Source organism: Saccopteryx bilineata, chromosome 7 (genome assembly GCF_036850765.1).
Source record: "Saccopteryx bilineata isolate mSacBil1 chromosome 7, mSacBil1_pri_phased_curated, whole genome shotgun sequence".
Classification (NCBI taxonomy): domain Eukaryota; kingdom Metazoa; phylum Chordata; class Mammalia; order Chiroptera; family Emballonuridae; genus Saccopteryx; species Saccopteryx bilineata.
In genome coordinates this window covers 109,301,164-109,319,407 of record NC_089496.1, presented here as the reverse complement: position 1 = coordinate 109,319,407, position 18,244 = coordinate 109,301,164, and the positions used below count along the sequence as shown (strand labels likewise).

General features: G+C 52.6%; 1 protein-coding gene across 1 annotated transcript in view; it reads left to right on the top strand.

The window, feature by feature from the left end:
- Window positions 1–13,972, top strand: part of ADAM12 (ADAM metallopeptidase domain 12) — a 311,461-nt gene extending 297,489 nt beyond the window's left edge. Inside the window, 2 exon segments of the mRNA XM_066240397.1 lie at window positions 11,044–11,174; window positions 12,198–13,972. Coding sequence (XP_066096494.1) covers window positions 11,044–11,174; window positions 12,198–12,258 — 192 coding nt within the window. The 3' untranslated portion in view covers window positions 12,259–13,972.
- The last annotated feature ends 4,272 nt before the right edge of the window (window positions 13,973–18,244 follow it).

Here is an 18,244-nt window from a genome sequence, read left to right as displayed (position 1 = left end):
TCTGCTCACAGAACACTGTGTCTGCAGAAGGCTGTGCTAAGAAGTCGCAGGTTGAAACACACTCTTCCGCTGGCAAACTGATGGGCGCTGCGATGCTAGGAGTGGAGGTGGCACCGTCAGTTCCGGGGGGGGGGGGCTTCCTAACAGAAAAACCGCAGCAAGCGTCGCTCCCTAGGCACTTCCATGTGTGTTTTTAAGGTTTCCCTCATACAGAGTGGTTTGAACTGGACGGGTCGTGGTGTGGTCCGACTTGGCCCCGGGGTGTCTTCATTGCTGGGAGACCCCGGCTTCCTGGAGGAAGTTGTTAGGAAGTGGCTTTTCCTGCAGTGCAGTCTTATGGGGGGCGGGGGCTAACGCAGAGCCAGCTGGCCCGGGGCAGTTTCCCAGTCAGATTAACTTCTTGAGCAGAACAATGGGAGACGGAAAACAGCAGGCGTCTCCTACGGTGACTTCTGCTGAATCTCAGTCCCTTCCGGGGAGGGCAGACGGGAGGGCAGACGGAGCCGGGAACCTCCCACGCCCTGCTGCTGGCCCACCTCGTCGGCACTGCAAACGTGCCGGAACGTAGCGGCAGCAGGATTCTTTGCTACTTTTATTCTTGTACCCACATGGTGGGCATATCAGCGTGTGTGTGTGCACCTGTGTGTGCATGCGCGTGTGTGTTGGATGTGGGCTTTATTTCCTTGGTATAAGGAGGTTCTGTGTTCTGAATGGTTATAAAATAGCAAACATTTATTGAGTATGTGGCTGGCACCACCAGGCACCTCTAACCCTCTCTAGGACCCCAGGGGCACATGCGACGGAGGCGGGAGCGGAGCGTGGTGAAGCCACGTAGCCAGTGCGGCCCCCAGAGGTGGAGACGGGGGCAGGAGAGCCAGGGCTCAAACCCATGTCCTCAGCCTGAACTCTTGAAATGGGTGACCAGGTGGCTGAGTGGGTGGAAGGCAGGGAGGAAAAACACGCAGTGAAGACAGCTGTGGTTGGCGGATCTTAGCCCACTGACTGCTCCGCGACCTTTAACCCATCGCCCCCTTTGCTGCAGAGGTGCAGGGTGGCAAGGGGGAGGGGAGGGGTTTCCGTCTGTCACCAGGCTTGCAGTTCTCCCGTCTCCTGCTTGCGACGTGGCCATGCTGCAGTCACCTTGTCCTGATGGGCCTTTCTTGAAGCCAGCTCCTGTTCCGAAGCAGTGGCGTTGCGTTTGGGGCCCCTGCAGTGTCCTACGTGAGGGAGGCTGTGTTTTCTGTGCGCGGGAGATGTTCGGTTCCGTGTTTGACACACGCACGACATCGCTGCTCTCCGGCCTCTCCTCCCTGTCTATAGAACACGACACCGCACTTTGTAAAATAAGACTGGCCGATCATGTAGTCTCTTCCAGCTAAAGACTGCAGGATAGTCCAGCTCAGCTTAGGTAGCCACAGGGGGGGCGGAGGCCTATTCCAAGAAGGCCCCCACTCCCCTCCCTCCCCGGACTCACACACGAGTGATGACTGATTAGCATGGGCTGTGATTGGCAAACAAAAGCCACTCATTCATAGATGTTCTGTCAGGATATAAGCGTGAGTGAAACAAATTCATTCAGACTAGGGTTTTAGAACAACCTGGTGGTGGCTGGTTTGCTCTGAGGTGGAGGAGCCCAGATACGTCCAAGTCCTCAGCGGGAGAAGGAACTCGGCATCTGGATGAGAAGCTGGACCTTCCTGCCCTACCTGGGTGGGTGTCTGGGTATTTAAGCCAACACCCATGGAGTCTGGAAATCCAATGAGTTAGGTCCTTGCTCATCAGAAATGCCAATATACAACGAGAAAAGGAAGCCCGTTTGTCAAGAGGGTCTCCGGAGGAAGGGAGAGGAAATACGAGAAAAATGATCTTTAAGGAGCCTTTGTTGCCGCGGGCCAACCACAGCTGCTGACAAAATAAGGGCTGGCTCGGGCCCCTCTGTGCCTGCTCGCTGCTGTCTGGGTTCCCCACTTTCTCCCTGATGCTCCCCGAGACGCCCTCGCCTCGCCCTGCAGGTCCCCTGCTCACCTCCGCCCGGCCGGGGCCAACTGCTCGGTGCCATCCCCAAAGGCCCCGGCCAGGCTGCTCTTCACCGGGCACGCCCAGGTGCTGTCCTGTGGATGCAGGAGACAGGTAGGGAATATGCTAAATTGATGCGAATTTTAAATATTAAAAAACAAGCCTTGTCCCAGTACCAGCTATCCCCCCCCCCCCGCCCCCTAATGGGACGATCAATGTAATGAGTCACAGGTCAGTAAAAACTGGTGTCACATCCTCCTGTAAACCTCCGACGTGGCCGCCTAGGTCTCGGACTTCTGCTCACCTCTCCCTGCCACCTGCCAGGGCTTCCAGAAACTTGAACTCAGACTCCCTTGGTTTCCTAGCCCGTGTAAACTATTCACGTGACACAAACCTGTAGGATGCAAACACCTTCGGAGGGAAGTCGTTCCCACGATGACAGTCTTCCAAGGGGGGTGTCTGCTTTCCTCTCATCTCTGTGGCCACAAACACGCAACCTGTACACCAGGAAGCAGGTGCCTGGTAGATTGCCTGTATACTTTGTAAGAAGGTGACACATGCCTAGAATTAAAAACCACCACCGTCTGCTCAGGAAACAATCCCCCTCCCACCTGTCACCAGGCTCCCTTCCCAGAAGCAGCCATGGTCACCAGGCTTTTGTAAAACACCACTCGGAACAGCGACAAGCGTTGGTCCCACCGGTGCCTCCGGGCAGAGTGAGAGACGAGAAATGCGGAGCTTTCCAAACACTCCGCACGCAGGAGAAGAGGAGAGCGGGAGCCTGTCTGCTCATCTCCACGCTCAGCGGCCATCGGCCTGCTCCCCTCCTGTGGCCCTCCGGTCTGTCGTGTCCGTTCAGACGGCAGCAGCGATGCCTTTTCCTGCTTTGGCCGTTCTGTGTCAGGTCTACGGAGGTCTTCCTCGCTCTCTTCCCTGCCGGGCGGTGTTCCTGTGCAGGCCAACCTGTCCTTCCTGGTGGCCGCACGGGTTATTTCCAGTCATTGGCTACTTCCAAAAGGCAGGGCCGTACCCCGGCGCCTGGAGCCCGTGCGTTAGGGGGGGCTGTGCAGTCCCGTCCTGGGAGCTCAGTGCCGTGTGCGTGCAGACGTTGCCTGAAAGCACGAGTCCCCGTTTCTGTTCCCCGCATCCTCATCCACGCGGGGTTCAGGGAGTCTCTTCTCTGTGCCAATACAACCGGCTGAAGCAGGACGGCATCCACGTTCTCCTCCCTGTCCTGTCCGGGGCCAGGCGTCTTTGAGCAGGTGCACTGCGGACCCCCTTCTTCCCTTCTCACCCTGTCTGTCGTTGTCTGTCCCCTTGCATGGAAGGGGGCCTGCCCCCAATGCCGCAAACATGCTTCTGTTTCTCATACTTCCATGGCTTTCCACCTCTATCTGACCCATAGGCTATTTATTTTCGTGTGTAAGATGGAGCAAGAGTCCCAGCTCTGTTCCTCTTGAGGACCACGTAAGCCCTCAAAGCACCCACCCAGTCTGTGAGCCTGTCCTGTGGGTTCTATGTCAGGTTTATCGGGCTCCTTCCCATCCCGATTCTCACCCCTTTTTACTACGGTGAAACGTGGAAGTGTCACGTTAGTCACCCCCCGACAAGTCTGAGGTCCTACCTGCCTCATGGGGCTTTGTGATATTTAATGAAAATCTCTTAACATTATTAGAAGGTCTGTATTATGTGTAGCTAACTAATAGTGACTTTTTCCATTTTTCTTATTTAGTATTTTTAGCCATAATCTTCCCTTTCCCCTTTCTCCCTTTTCCCTTAGGTCTATTTTGTTTCTCACTTCTTAGACCCTTGTATCACTTTTATTCATACACTATTTCATTCATACTATAGTAATATGAGCATAAAAAGTCTAGGAATTTCCCTCTAATCCCTGCATTCCCTGTGTTCATTGGTTCTAATTTGTTGTGTTTCAATATTTATATTTTTTACATACTCTGTGTTTGCTCTTTTGATTTCCTCTTTGATCCAAAAATTGAAATTACTTTGTTATTAATTTTTAAAATATAGAAAAGTCATCTAAACTTGACCCACATTTACACTGCCATTGTTATTTCTCTGTTTTTCTATGTTCATGCGTTTTTAGATTTCAAATAAATAATATATTCTCCTTTGAAAAAAAAAGTTAACAGTACAGATAGTCACTGTGACCACCTCAGCCCCCCTCAGATCTTCAGATACAGTCACTGTCCCAAGGTCGGCATCAACGTTTTTATAGAAGCTTCCAAATACTTTTACATAAATCTTTCCCCATGAACAATATCTAGCATTTTGTGTTTTCAATTGACGTAAGTGGTGTCGAACGAGACTTGGCTTTGTACAGTGTGCACGCACACTCAGCTATGGTGTCTTTTTCTGGTGTGTGAAATTTTCTTTGGCCTGTATTTAGATACACTGGTTTGTCTTTTGTTTCTTTTTTTTTTTTTTTTTTTGTATTTTTCTGAAGCTGGAAACGGGGAGAGACAGTCAGATAGACTCCCGCATGCGCCCGACCGGGATCCACCCGGCACGCCCACCAGGTGTGACGCTCTGCCCACCAGGGGGCGATGCTCTGCCCCTCCAGGGCATAGCTCTGCTGCGACCAGAGCCTCTCTAGCGCCTGGGGCAGAGGCCAAGGAGCCATCCCCAGCGCCCGGGGCCATCTTTGCTCCAATGGAGCCTTGGCTGCGGGAGGGGAAGAGAGAGACAGAGAGGAAGGGGGGTGGTGGAGAAGCAAATGGGCACTTCTCCTATGTGCCCTGGCCGGGAATCGAACCTGGGTCCCCCGCACGCCAGGCCGACGCTCTACCGCTGAGCCAACCAGCCAGGGCCTGTCTTTTGTTTCTTTACCCACAGTAAGCAAACTTGTTCCAGTAATCCCAAATCTCCGGTCTAGGCCGCTGCTGCTGCTCACACAAGCCCTGGCTTCTCTGTGCGCTTGGTGATTGGCCACCTTGAGTGGCTCCTTGTCCGGGAAAAATCCTCCGGAGTGTGTCTTGGTGTGGACCTCTGAGTTCGTCTTATTTGGTGCACTGGCTCTGGGGCCTCCTGGGAGGTGCCGGCCAAGGTCAGCTGCCACCTGTGCCCAGCCTGGGGCCACCCGGCATGAGCTACAGAGCCATGTGCAGGCAGCTGCTATTTGAGCTGGGCTTGGAGGTGCCTGGGAGAGGCCACGCTGTGGACCCAGGCAGCTGCCGCTAGAGCCGGGCCTGGGGCCACTTAGCAGAAGGTTGGGGACATGCCACAGCCGGGGGCTGCTCGTATGAGGTGTGTGGATCTTTGAGAGATTTGAGAGAAGTCTGATCTGAAGCATGGGCCAAGACGGGCCGCTTGTAGGGGAAAGCCACTGGACACCGCTTAAGTGGGCCCGAAAGTTGGGTGGGGCAGGGTCTCAGGGAACCAGCAGGGCAGGGAAAACAGTGTGAACCAGGTTGATGGAGACTTGAATATGGCGCCCACCTGCCAGCTCTGCAGGGACAGGGCTCAGCAAAGGAACAGTGGCCTCTGCCAGCACTTCTGTCTGGGAGAAAGCTGTCCCTCCAGCCCTCATCCTGATTCCACATGATTCAGTTCCTCCCCGAGCCTCCTGCTTCCTTTCAAGCTGCTGCCCCCACGCTGGAGCCCAGAGGGAGTGAGTCCGAGTCAGTCTGTGTGTGGGCCCTTTAAGAGGAGCTGCCTCAATCCCCACTGCTGATTACAGCCAGGAGGTGTGGGGGAGTCCTGTGCTGCGGGAGGTGGGGTGGGGCGAGGACCCCTGCACAGGTATCCCTCCCGATTTTTATCTGCCACACGTAGGTGTGGGGCCAGCCTGTTCCGAGTCTCCACCCCTCCGACTCATCTTGATGAGGCTTCTTCTTTCTATCCTTGGTTGTAGGACTTCTGTTCCACTAGGTTTCGGGTGGTTCCGAGTGATGGTGGTTCTGGGGTTTAGCTGTAATTTCCGTGTGGTGGTGGGAGAGGTGAGCACCAGGTTTAGCAACACCGCCATCTTGACTGGAAGCCTCCTCTACCCCTTTAAATGGCTCGAGGTGTTGAGCCTCCCAGGTGTCGTGACTTTAGCCTCAGGTCCTGGGGGTAATTCTGCATCACAGGGTTATTTTCCTGCCTAGGTCTGCAGGCACCAAGCTCCCCTCCCCACCCCCACCTCCACCCCCGCCCCTTGCAGTCTCCCGGGATTGGCAGCAATTCCAGCACATTCCTGCCTGGGGTACAGTGCTGTGCAGAGCCCAGCATTACGGGGCAGTGGTCAGCAGGGAAAGGGCTCCTACGAGACCGCAGGTGTTGACCTCTGGCTCCCGGAGCCCAAGCCCCGGTCATCCTCCTTTGGCCAGTGCTGGCAGCTTCAGACTACCCCGGACCTCTCTGGGCTGGGCCACTGCGCTCCCTGCCTTGCGGCTAGCTCCTTGGTGCTGTTAAGAAAAGTTTTAAGTGTATTTTAGCCAACAGCTTGAGTGGGGTTTCAAGTCCGCCACGTGACCAGGAATGGAAGGCCCACCTCCCGGGTCACTGGCTCCGTTCTGTCTGTAGGACTGTGGTTTGTAACATGTGCCTTGTGCTGTCCAGCCATCGCTCCCATGGTCCTGTTAGCCTCGGGCCCACGCTGAAGGCGTTTACGCCCCTCGGCACCCGCTTGGCCGTCGCTCCGCTTTCTCAGTGACGGTGGGCACAGAGTGACTTTCCTTCCCCGAAACTCGTACGCACGTGCTTCCTCTGCCTGCTCTGCTGAAAGCAGAGGCTCATTTCTTCTTTCGTTAGAAGCCGCTTGTTTGGGTCCGGATAGGATGCTGCCGGTTCCGCAGCCTCGGAGCCCAGTGGCTTTACCGGGCTGCGTCCTCAGGTGGATGAGTCTCATTTACCCTCTCTCTCCCCCACCCCCCGGGAAACAGTGCCCTTTTCTATCTGTGGCTTTGACTCTCTTTGCAAATTAGACCTGAGTGTTTTTTCTATCTTCACTACTTGCTCAGACCCCTTAAGTGACACCTTTTAGGCATATGTTGTATCACTGTTGTCTTTATCTGTTATTTACTGTCTACCCCCGCCCCCCCCCGACCTTGACGGGGTTCAGGACTCTGGGTCCTTGGCTTTCATCACTGCTTTATTTTTCTCTTCCCCTTTTCTAACTTTCGCCAGCTCCCTTTGAATGTCCTTACATATGCAGTCTTTCCGGGTGGGCTCTTAGCCTGCCTGTGTACCTGGCTCCTTTCTTTTTCTTTTGGTAGTTTTTTTTTTTTTTTTGAGGTTTTTTGTTGTTGTTGTTGTTTTGAAGGAGGTTTGATGGAAAACCCACTGCAGGACAATTAGGGGTAAGGGCAGGCCAGGGCTCGGGGCCAGCTCACGGGACGGGGGACAGAGGGCTTTGAGGGGTGAGGGTGGTGGTGGTCTGGCTGTCCCTGCTTTCACACCGACGGTGCCAGGGCCCCTCCCGGCTCCAGGCTAGCACAGATGCTGGGCCCGTCTGTGCATGGACATGTCCAGCCCTGACATGCCGCACTCCCTGCTCACTCCCCTGAACTGTCCCCGTGAGGGTGGGGGGCGGGGGGCACAGCGGGCAGCCCTGCTCCTGGTCTTTCCCCGCCCCACCATGAGGGACACTGCATCCTGGTCACTCATATGTGTTGGGGTTATAAGTTTCCCCCAAAGATGGAGTTTTGCTTTTTGTGCATTTTCCCTAGTTTTCAGGTAGTTTCAGAAAGCAGCAGCCCAGGACATCTCACAGCTAGGTGTAAAGCTGCCCCTTTAAGAGAACAGATGACCGAGAGCCCCTCTTCTGACAAAGAATACAAAGAATTTGAGGTGTTTCTCTGAGAATTCGGTTGTCCTTGGTTTTGTCCCTGAATGTGCCTTCCTCGGAGCCCAGTGTGGGCCGGGTGTGGAGCTGCGTGAGCCCGTGGGCGGTCCCAGTGGCTGCCTGGCGTCTCGCGGTGATAACGCCCGGTCCTTCTGCGGAGAGCGGTCTGGGTGGGCAGGGGGCTTTCCTCCTGCTCATGGTGCAGAAGCTGGTAGCAATCTGAATTCTCGATGCTGATGGTCAAGTCAGAGGGCTATGGCTATAGTTAAAAATTTGTTCTCGGTTCTCTATAAAATTTGAAACCTGGCTCCTGCTGGTCCCCGGGCAGGAAACGGAGGAAGGACTAGGACAGCACCATTTCTAGGGGTGCCTCCAGGACCTGGATGTTGAACAGGGAGAGATGTCGGGGTCCCAAGTCCTCATTTTCTAGTTTAAAATGAAGAGTGTGCTGAGCGGGTATTTATTGAGTGTGAGCCACCTGGCGTGGGGTCATTGCTCCATACCCTGCAGGTGACCCTGTGTGACCAGGCTGGACCGGACCTCTCTGGGAGAGCCTGGGCCTAGCTTTTGCCAAGACAGCCTGTAAAGCAAGGCCCGAAAGGGAGCGTGGAGATTCTGCCCCTCCCCCCAAGGTCAAAGCAAGAGCTGCTGCTCCCTCTCCCGGGAGTTTCTGGGGCTCTGCATCTCCGTGCCTGACTGGTATCTGAGGGTGGGGGTGAGCTTCCGCTACGTCCACTGTCCCCCGTGTCCCCTGTTCACCTGCTGGGGAGCCGGCGTCCTACCCAGGCAGCATCTGTGCGGACTGGCTCTTTCCTGCACCCATCAAAGCCACATCCTGGGCGTGGCCCACTGCAGTGGGTTGGGACCTTTGCCGACCCCCTGGGTTTGAAGTCAGAACTTTCAGTCAGTGTCTCAACGGTTTGGGTTTTTATCACTGTAATGGCCGTATCATTTATCCTCTAAACCGTGAAACATCTGAGAGGAGCGTGATTAATAATTAAACAGCCATAAGCTTAAATTGGGAACAGCCCAGGCAAACCAGAATGAATGGCCAATCTAACGATCTCCTCAGTGTCTGTGATAAATCCAAACATCTCGTGATACGAGGTCACTTACACCTCACTTTTTCTCTGGCATGGCAATAAAAAGAAATCCGACATTTATCTTTAGATACTTACTCATACATGGCAGCAAAGCTAGTATCATTTAATAATGAAGTACTTAATCCTCACGGTCTTTCTGTTTTATGGGTGCCCACGTCCGTTTTTACACCGCATGTTAATACCTTGTGCCTGGTTTTCTGCGCCCCTTGCGGGAAATGGAGCTTGGTTTATTGCCATAGTTTATTACCCAGAGCGTGTTGGCAGGGTCACGGCGCTCGCTGATGGTAAATTACTCTTCAGTAACAGCTGTAGGAGGGCAGTGTCCTAGGCCGGACCCTGTGTGCCCGGCCCCGTGCCAAGAGCTGTACTTGGGTACAGAAATGTACAGGTAACGTCTCACTAATCCTCACCTCATCCCCTCTCTACAGCCTAAAAGAAGTGAAATATCTCACGCGTGCTGACCGAGCTAAGTGCAGATCCCAGCTGGTGTCCCTACAGGGCTCATGCTGTTAGACACCCTGCATGGCCTTTAGTCCCAGCGAAGGGGTGGGTTCTAACTTCTCCACAGCCGCTCATGTTGCCATTAATGGTAACGGACATGGCAGTGTCCCTCTGAGGTCTGTGTCTGTCCCGAGGCTCCTCCCCACCCCAGCGCTGCACCGCTCTCTGCGGCTATGGGCCCCTGTGGTCATGTCCGGTCTTCACAAAGATGCTAAGTGGTGATTACGCCATCTTGTCCCTGCCAGCTGAGTTCCGACTGCTGAGGAAATGTTAGTGGGAGAAGTACGGGGAGAAATTCAACTCAGGTGTGTTAAAATCATCTCTAGCGCTCCCAGGTATGTGGGATACTTACTGAGTCCTGTGATCAAGAAGTAGAACATTGCTTATCAGGATGTCCTGTCCCCCTGGAGGCCCTAGCCCATTTCCTGAGACTGCCTGTGTCCTCGTCAGTCCTCTAGGCTCCAAAGTCAGAGCCCCATATCCACGGGTCCAGGGGGGAGCACTGTCAACCCTGACCAGCTTCCCAACCCCTCCCAGTGACCCACAAGCGACCAGGGGAAGGGTTCCATGAAAACAAGGGACTTACAGTTTTACTGTTACAGTGTTTATTTTTCTCATAGTTCCATGAAGCATTTTTAAATTCGTGGTACAAAGGAGGGCTGATGTTACTAACAAGTGTTCCTGTGTTCAGGGAGCATCCCGAGAAGTCTTGTCTGCACAGTAGTGCTAGGAGACAGGACTCCCATTTTACAGAGGGAACACCTGAGGCCCTGTGAGGTCAAGCGACCTGAACAAACCCCAAAGTGTTGGTTATTGGCGAAAACCCAGACTAGAATAACCCCACACACACCCCATTCATGCTGTGTCTCACGCCCAGGCTGGTCTCTGGTCAATGTCACACCGGCACGGTAGCATCCTTAGAGAGCTGCGCCGTCCCTCCAACCACTGTGTGTTGGGTTTTCCTGGTCGGCATCCCTTTCCAGGTGAGGCTGTGCTTCTCTGATCTGAGGCTTAGAAAGTGTTTGCAGACTAGCTGCAGTGTATCTGATGAGCGGCTGGACCAGCCTTTGGCACACTGACCTCACACCGATGGGCGACATGGACGACAACCTTCTCGTTAGCTGATTCCTCCGCCCTCGAGCACGTTGTATTATTATGTAATTCAGGAAAAGTTGAAATGAGTGTGACGTTTAGAAAGGGCTTTACCAACTTCTCCTTTTAGGTCTTTACAGACTGAAAAGACACCTAAAGACACGGGAAGGTTTCTGTCCCCTGGGCAGCACTGGCCCAGAAACACCGGCACCAACTGTCCCCCCGAGGCCCATGTCCACAGCCTGGCGTCTAAGACCCTCATTGGGTGTCTGTCACTACGTGATGCTGTGGAGAGCTCATTTAAATGTTAGAGAACATTTCGGCAAGAAGATTAACAAAGGTCAGCCCTGCCACCTGCCACCACTTGTCTGGTGAGAGGATTATTCTCAGGAAGTTTTCGCAGGAGCTAGGGCCAGTGCCACATGGCAGTTTACCATTTCTCACGTCCCGCTCTTCAGGGGACGCTTGCTGATGGCTCCAGAGGCCAATGGCTCATCACAGTTCAGAGAGAAGGGTGATCACACACCGTCTTGTGGTTTATTGCAGGGAACGCGTAAGCCACACCCTCCTCAGAAGCCTCTGCCCGCAGATCCTTTGAGCAAGACCACCCGGCCCGGCCACGCCTCCGCCAGACCCCTGGGACCACAGGAGTCTGGGCTCTGCCCTGCACCCAGCAGGTTGGTGGGACACAGACACCATTCCTTTCTCCACCAAACTGTGTGGGGCAGCTGCATCAAGCCGGGGAGGGGGGGAGCATAGGCCATGCTTCCTGGGCTCTCCACACCTGGGGCCGCTACAAGAATCACCAAGAGGTCGTCATGAGCTTAGAATCACAGGTGTGACCACGGCGCTCTTAGCAATGGCCCCATCGCACCCAGGAGAACTAGACAGTGCACCCCAAAAAGACAGGCCATGTGCCCCCCCCCGAGACCAAGCAAGAAAGCCACCCGGTGATGCAGGGTGTGAAGGCTGGACACACCCCTCCAAAACACCCCAGTGCCTGGTAGACTCGGCCAGCCCCCAGGGTCCCGAGAAGTGAGGTGGGGGTCGCAGGGTCAGGTGAGCCGAGGGTATCTGAGGTATTAGGCTTACGAAGCTGCACGCTGGATGACACCCTTGGGAGTGTGGTTGGGAGCCCCTGCCCGTTGCTGACGTCTGGTGCCAGCCGGGGCAGTCCTGTCCTGGAGGAGAAGGGGATCTCTTCTGGGGGGTCCTGCATGCCCGACCTTGCTCCCTGGCAGGCACCATGTAATCCACAGCCACAGGCGCATGCTGGCTGGTGGTTCAGGGCACAGGCAGTGAGGGCGGAGGCCCTGTGTGGGTTTTGGAGACTTAGGATGCAAACAATGCCCATCATCTCAGTGACTTCAAATACTACTCCTCTGACATAGTGGGCTCGTTGAAATGTATCACTAACGTTTCATCTATTTCTGTACTTTCTTAATAACTCTGGTCGCTACAAAATGTTAACAGGTGTGTGGGCTCCCTCCCAGCATGCCCCTCCCGAGTCCATGTGTGGACAGAGGGCGCCCCTAGAGGCCAGGAGGCCACAGCCCCTGGAAAGCCTGCTCCCTTGCGGGGTCTGCCAGCCCCGCGGAAACCCAGATGGGGTCCTGGGACAGGCAGAGACCTCCCAGCCGCTGTTGGTGCCATTTCAAGGCCTCTGACTCCGATTTTTGTCTCCCCCCCTCTCCACACAGACCGGCTCCCACGCGTCCACACCACGTGCCCAGGCCCACCCACACCGCCCACGCTAAGTGAGAGAAGCCAGCCCAGGCTTTTCGACAGTGAAGACAGAAGTTTTGCACTATCTTTCAACTCCAAGTGGAGTGATTTTTTTTTGGGGGGGGGGGGTGCCAACTTTTAGAATCGGATGCTGGGCACACGGTTACGTTAAGGACTCTGAGCTACTGCTGTCGGTGCTGTGCTGTGCTATGGTGCTCTGTTCTCCCGCTCAGGTACTTGTAAGTTATTAATTTATGCAGAACGCTGGGCGACAGTGCAGCGCGCTGTAGTGGGCGTTCCCACCATCATGGAGTTTTCCCCTGGAAGGAAGGCTCTCTGTGCTTTAGTGTAGTAAACTTGAGCTATCACACTTTACGGGAATCTGGACGGGATGTGGACTTTCCGACCGAGGCTTGACTGGAGCGCAGTTCCCCAACTGGCCAGGGCTGTGGCTATGATACCGGACGCAGCCACAGAGACCCCAAGGTAGGACCGTGAGTCGTGTTCTGGAGCTGTCAGCTCAGGCCAGAACCAGGGGCTTCAGGTCCAGGCTGTGCTTGGCTTCCAGGGAGGCGGGTCCCCCCGGGGGCCGTGCTTCAAAGGTCCAGATCGCAGGCAAGGGCCTGGCCTCTGGGGAGGAAGCTCTGGAACGAACCTGGGTCTCAGGTGGAGTTTTGAGGTGCGGCTCCACCAGGCCAGGCGGGGACCTGACCTTGAGCCTACTGGCCCTGAGCATATTTGGAGAGCAGGCAAAAAAGCTTGCTTTATAGAAACACCAAGAACTGCCTTTCCTGGCTACCCTCTTTAGAGGGCGACCTTTGGCCCCTTCTTTAGTCTGGGAAGGGTGAGTGGCCAGGGAAGCCCCTCCCAGGCTCTGCACTCGTCTCCCTGTCCCACGGGCAGCTGAGCAGCCCACCTATCTTCTCCGCTGGAATACAGTGACCCTGTGTTCGGACAGACGGACCAGGCTTGCTTTGGGACCATAACTACTTTCAGATGTGAACCAGTGACCAGATCTAGGGAGTCGATTCTGGAGATAAAAATCTCCCTTTCTTGCAAGATTCAGCATAGTAAGAATTATGCAGAAGCCCTATGCTTGTATCAATTACGGCCAAATGCAATGTTCTGTTCGTTTGGGTCAACTGTTGTCTGCTGTCTTTATCCCTGGACAAATAGCCATGTCACTAGTACATCCTTTGGGGGACATCCTGTCTTCCCAGCTTGGATGTTTTGAGCATCAAGTCTGAATCTATTAAATGTTTGCAACCTACCTGGTGCGCATCACAGAACGTGGTGAGGAAATTCACCACTTGATTCTCAGTCTTCCTGAAATGCTGTCTTGGGCAGAAGCCCCCCTTCACAACCTTTCACTCCTCAAATGTCTGGGTGGGGAGCAGTCTTCACAAGGAGATCTTGGAGGCACCTGTGTCTAATGCAGATAATCACATGCTCAGACAAGGTAACTGTAACACCTCTGCCTTTTTAATGGGGTCACGTGACTGGCTTGTCCATTAGGAGGCAACTGACTACAGTTCCATAATTCGCTCTGTTTCATGTTCAAGACTTCCTATAGGGTCATTTCAGTAGTTTTAGTATGCCTTAAAGCAGAAAAACTCAACACACCAAGAATCGTGGTTTGCCCTCTGGAAAACAAGACCTCATCTAACTCTCCCGTGTTCCCCCCACTGTATCTGGGCAACACAGTATTCGTGATGGCGGGTGATGAGCCCACGTCTCTCTCTCTCTCACACACACACAAGGGATTCTCGTTCTACTACATTCCAACTCTTGCATCATGTATCTCTGTTTGTTACACGACTGTTCATTTCTTCACAATGTAAAGTCATGTTAGAAAATATGACTGCTGATGAGCACGTATAGAATTGCTGTAATTGCTATTAAATTTGGCAACTAGATAAAAGCCAAACATAGTACTGAAACGTTTACAGAACTTTTATGGTGCATGACGTGGGCGTCGTCTTTCTGGACGCCCGTCTCCTTGGGTCGGGCCCTCAAGCCCCTCCTCCTGACGGGAGGAGGAGGGCAATGTGAACTGTGTCTGTCTGTCCTCAGCTGTAGGTCCTGTGCCACTTCAGAAAACCAGGGAGAGAGCCCGACAGTAAGGGGGGTCAATGCTGTGATCTTACACCCTGTCATCAGCTGCCACAGAAAGGCAGCAGCTGGTGACACGTGCTTATTTCTGCAGTACTAACCGCTTCTGTAAAGCCCTGCGGTTTACATCTGGGTCAGAACATATCTAGACCTAACATCCCCTTATAGTGCGCCCATGCTATTACTGAAGGAGCAATGTGTCCTAGATGCAGTATGTATCAGCTGAAGCACAGTTAGCAATGACTTCCATTTTACTATAACTTAGGAAAGGAACCAAGAGCCAGAGTTTTTACAGGGGGTGGGGCAAGGGAGGATTCCACCTTTTTATAGTGTCATAAGTGATGGAAACCAAAGTCAATCCTTACGTTTCAATGGCAGCCCAGTTTTCATACTCGAACTTTTTACAGGTGCACATGATCGTGGGTCGAGTTTAGGAGGCCAGCCCTGAGAAGGTCACTGTTCCTGGACACAAGCGGGTGCCAAGGGTCACCACTTCCTTCCCATCTTGTTCTAGCTGTGGGTGATGTGACCCCACGTGACTGGCGAGTATGTGGCCAACATTCTGGGAAGTCTAGTGAAAAGTTTACCTCCTGGAATCGTTTCATAGCAGTTTGTTTTCTGACACAGGGATTCAGATGTGTAGCGACCAAGAGAAACCATACAGAACATTTCCCGTTGTCAGATATGCTTCTGGGGGCTGCGCTTCCCGTGTGGACTGCTCCAGCTTCCCACACGTGGGGTGACATCACAGAAACCACAACGGGAGCCCACATATCCCTGACCAGTCTCGGAGGGGACATCTGTGTGCCTTCTGACCTTTGTGAGGCATTCTCGGGCTGAGACTAGAGACCCTGGTTCTCTGGGAAGTCAGTGTGACACAGCAGTGTATTCCCGGTAACAGCCACCACCGCTCTGGTCTGGGACAACCAATTTCAGGAGCCTGTGAGCGCCCACAGTGCTAGCAAGCCCCGGGCTGGGCCAGCCCACCCACCACCCGGGCATCCCGCCCTCTCTCCCCTGATGTTTACTGAGCACTCTGAGCCAATGGGAGCGGGAAGGGCACAACGCCCAGGCAGCCGCCGCTCTCTGCAACCTCGCTCCACAGCCATTCCTCGTGCGGCTTACTTCCTGAGCACCTGGGCTGTGGCTTTCGCACGCTGGTGGAGGACAGGGCAGGTACCATCGCCTCTCCTTCCCACCATCTCAGAGGCTGGCCCCAGGACGCCTGCGCTGGCCCGTACACACAGCTGGACACAGCTAGCCGAGGCTGACACGTCTGTCGGCCTCTCCTTGTCACCCAGACACTGCACAGCAGTCCCTTACACCAAACCCAGTTTATCTCCCGACAGCAGAATCCTCCCCCTACCTCACTCCCCAGTTCCCGTGGGCGTCTGTTTCTTTTAAACCTCTTTGGAAACTGATACAAGTAAACACTGATACAAGTAACACACCAGGAAAGGTCTGCAAGGCTGAGAACCCCTTCTGTGCTTGGTGCGTGGGGGGCGCTCCCAGGAGTCATTCCCTGCCTTCCGTAAGGAAGACCCCCTCTTTACTTGGGACAGTAGTGGCCACTTACAATCCAGCCCTTACGAGCCTGCCTCCTGAAGACATGCTGCATGTAAAAATGGATACAATATTCAGTAAATGGATAGGGACAGACCAAAGATTTAACTCACAATTGAAGTTCTTAGTGTGGTTGTCTTCAGGGCTGAACGCTCCATAACCACCCTGGCTGTCCACATCGTCTTCCAAACGCAGGTCCTGTGTCCTCCCTGGTCTCCTCCTGTCCATAAGATAAATCTCTAGTCCTCAGCCTAGCACATTTTCAGTCCAGACAAAGAACAACTGTCCTGTGATTGTTTCAGTTTTACAAAGAAGTGGAGTGACGCCTATGTTCATGGCCTCTAAGCAGGTACTTAAGTAGAATAATGATTGAGAAAAAAAACATTATCAAGTTAGAAAACAGGAAACCCCCTGAGAGTCCAAGGCAGGACAAGTTGTGGCAGAGCTGAGGTTCCCTGAACCTTCTTTTCTTAGGGTCACTCTGGGTGACTGGAGGCTTCGAAGGCCCAGGGCTGAGTGGGTACGTGGGGGGGGGGCAGCATAACTCACAAACGTGGCTGCAGGCTCCTCGGCACAGCACGTTAGAGCTGCTGATCCGCTGCTGTCAGTGTATAGTGCTTCGTCCATTTATAATGCTTTGGTTTGCTATTTTTTTTTTCTCTCACGCACCTTTTTATGTTACAGTCCATTACTTTTGTACACGTTTCTCATGTGGGGGTTCTCCAGGGAACACAACCTGCTATTTCTGTAGAGAAAAGAAAAAGTCATTGTTAAGAATATTATATCCAATAAATGGTATACAGGTCCACATAAAGACGTGTCTCGTTCATTTCGGAGAATGATACCAAAATGGGGAAGGGGTGCCCTCGTGTAGAAAAATGTATCTATATTCTCATTCATTTACGGATACATAAGGAAACGCGGGGGCGATGCCCACGAAGCTAAGAGAACGGGGAGCTGGGGCTCGGGGTGCTGCCAACACCCACATGAGCTGCTCGGACCAGAGGGCAGGGGGAGAGATGCCTTGTCGCATGGGATGGGGGAACTGGATGCTTTTATTTCATTTTTGAACAAGGTAAATGCATGACTTATCAAAATAAATTGTTAACAACTCATCTTTACAAAAAGAGAGGGATTTAAAAAGCAAGCGAACAAGCAAGTAGAAACATTTACATGAGACTTATCCAAAAAGAAAATCTAAGCATTACAGAAATCTAATTTTTAAAAAAAGCATCTAACTTCATAAAGCACCAAAACAAATGCAAAGAAAAACATACCCAAATTAGTAACTTTATATTCTTGCTATGGTCCACCCATGGCAATACAAGTGGGCAAAAAATAAGTCTATGGAAGACTTCAAATACAGTCAGTAATGTAGCTCAGATTGCTATATATCAAATGAACTACTTCAAATATACAGGTTACTTTCTACACCTTTCAAAGGGCCTCTGAGGAAGGGGGAATATATATATATTTATCTAGAAACCATCTGACCCAGCACACCATTTGAAACAGCTGTGTCTCACACACTCTGAATTATGGGAACTCACCTGGGATGCTTGTTAAACTCCATTGCTTAGGACAGGTCCTTGCCCAGGAGATTTCAAAAGGTCCGAGATGCAGCCTGGAAACTCATTTTAAAAGCACCCCAGTGAAATCTTTTCATCAGGAAAGTTTGGAACGCTCCCCGTGGGAACACAGCTAAGATAGTGCCGAGGGGGACATTCATAACCCTAAATTCACATGTTAATTAGAAAAAATGATAAAAGGGAATTAAATAGTCATCCTAAAAGGTTTCAAAAGGAACAAAAAATGAAACCTAAGGGGGGAAACAGAAGGAATGGCTGTGTAGAAATAAAAATATACATTAATTGGAAAAAGTACAACTAATAAATCCATGGGTGACATCTTTGGGTAAATTACAACACAAGATAAATCACCAGCTAATCTCATTACAGGGGAAATAAAAAGATAAAAAGATAATACAGTGTGCGAGCATATGGAACCCAGAGTCCACCCCAGCCCAGCGAGATGGCCTCAGGAACACCAGGATGGTTCAATATTTAAAAAGCTAATAATCCAGGTCACCATGTTGAGAGAGTGTAGGGAAATGGACCACATTCTGGCTACCAGAGGTGCTAAAAAGACATTTGATAAAATTCAATACCCATTCCTAAGTTTCTAAAATACTGAATAGAGTAAGACTTGGGAGACGCTAGCGTCGCTGGCAGAGAATTAAAGTCACAAATGTCCAGCAGGATCTTAGAAGCTCAGTTATACTGCCATTTTGGAAACCACTCCTAAATTCCAGTCCCCTCTAGGGATGGGGTTCCCCCTCACAGGCTAG